The sequence below is a fragment of the Mandrillus leucophaeus genome, unplaced genomic scaffold, assembly GCF_000951045.1.
Source record: "Mandrillus leucophaeus isolate KB7577 unplaced genomic scaffold, Mleu.le_1.0 Scaffold29, whole genome shotgun sequence".
NCBI lineage: Eukaryota > Metazoa > Chordata > Mammalia > Primates > Cercopithecidae > Mandrillus > Mandrillus leucophaeus.
Window position 1 is genome coordinate 3,776,598 of NW_012103031.1, and position 1,021 is coordinate 3,777,618.

At 54.6% G+C, this 1,021-nt stretch overlaps 1 protein-coding gene across 1 annotated transcript in view; it reads right to left on the reverse strand.

Moving 5' to 3' along the window:
* RSPH10B2 (radial spoke head 10 homolog B2 (Chlamydomonas)) overlaps positions 1-1,021 on the reverse strand; it is a 32,338-nt gene that overhangs the window by 7,597 nt on the left and 23,720 nt on the right. The window contains exon 4 of the mRNA XM_011985842.1: positions 210-338. Within this exon, the coding sequence (XP_011841232.1) occupies positions 210-338 (129 nt within the window). The remainder of the gene's footprint in view (positions 1-209; positions 339-1,021) is intronic.

Genomic DNA, 1,021 nt, shown 5'->3' on the forward strand with positions numbered 1-1,021 from the left:
CCTCCCCCTGCCGTGCCCCTCCTCCCTGCCGTGTCCCCTCCCCCCTGCCGTGTCCCCTCCTCCCTGCCGTGTCCCCTCCGCACTGGAACATAGTGTCCATGAGGGCGTGGGTTTCTGTTCGGTGCCAGGCCCCCAGCGCATGGAAAAGAGCTCTTCACAGAGCGGTCACTCGGTACCGGGTCTCTACACGGTTAGTTGCCAAGACAAACCTCTGATTTCCTTATTTTGTTAACATCAGGCCAGAGCTCTAACTTGCTGGTAGATGACCTGGCACTGTCAGAGTGAGCAGCATCCGATTCATGGCTCAGGACTGCGCTGGGACTCTTGCTCTGGGCGTCCTAGGCAAGAACAAACACATGCGTCAGAGGGCTTCTGGTTTCCACAGAGATCCACACAGGCGCACACACGCGCACACACACATATTATGTTAATGGGGTGTAACTGATTTACAATGAACTACACACTAAGTGTACCCTTGGATGTGTTTTCACACGTCTATACCTGTGAAACCATCGCCTCAGTCAAGACAGTGAACAGAATCAGGCACAGTGGCTCACGCCTGTAATCTTGGCACTTTGGGAGGCCAAGGTGGGCGGATCACCTGAGCCCAGGAGTTTGAGACCAGCCTGGGCAACATAGTGAGACCCCATCTCTAAAGAAATAAATAACAGGCCAGGCACGTTGGCTCATGCCTGTAATCCCAGAAGTTTCAGAGAATGAGGCGGGTGGATCACTTGAGGCCAGGAGTGTGAGACCAGGCTGGCCAATACGGTGAAACCCTGTCTCTACTAAAAGATTGGCCGGGTTTGGCAGTGTGCATCTGTAATCCCAGCTGCTTGGGAGGCCGAGGCAGGAGAATCACTTGAACCCAGGAAGCAGAGCCTTCAGTGAGCCAAGATTATGCCACTGCACTCGAGCCTGGGCAACAGAGCAAGATTTTGTCTCGAAATCACACACACACAAACACCCCCCCACACCCACCTACACACACCCACACTACACACCCCCCACACACCCACAC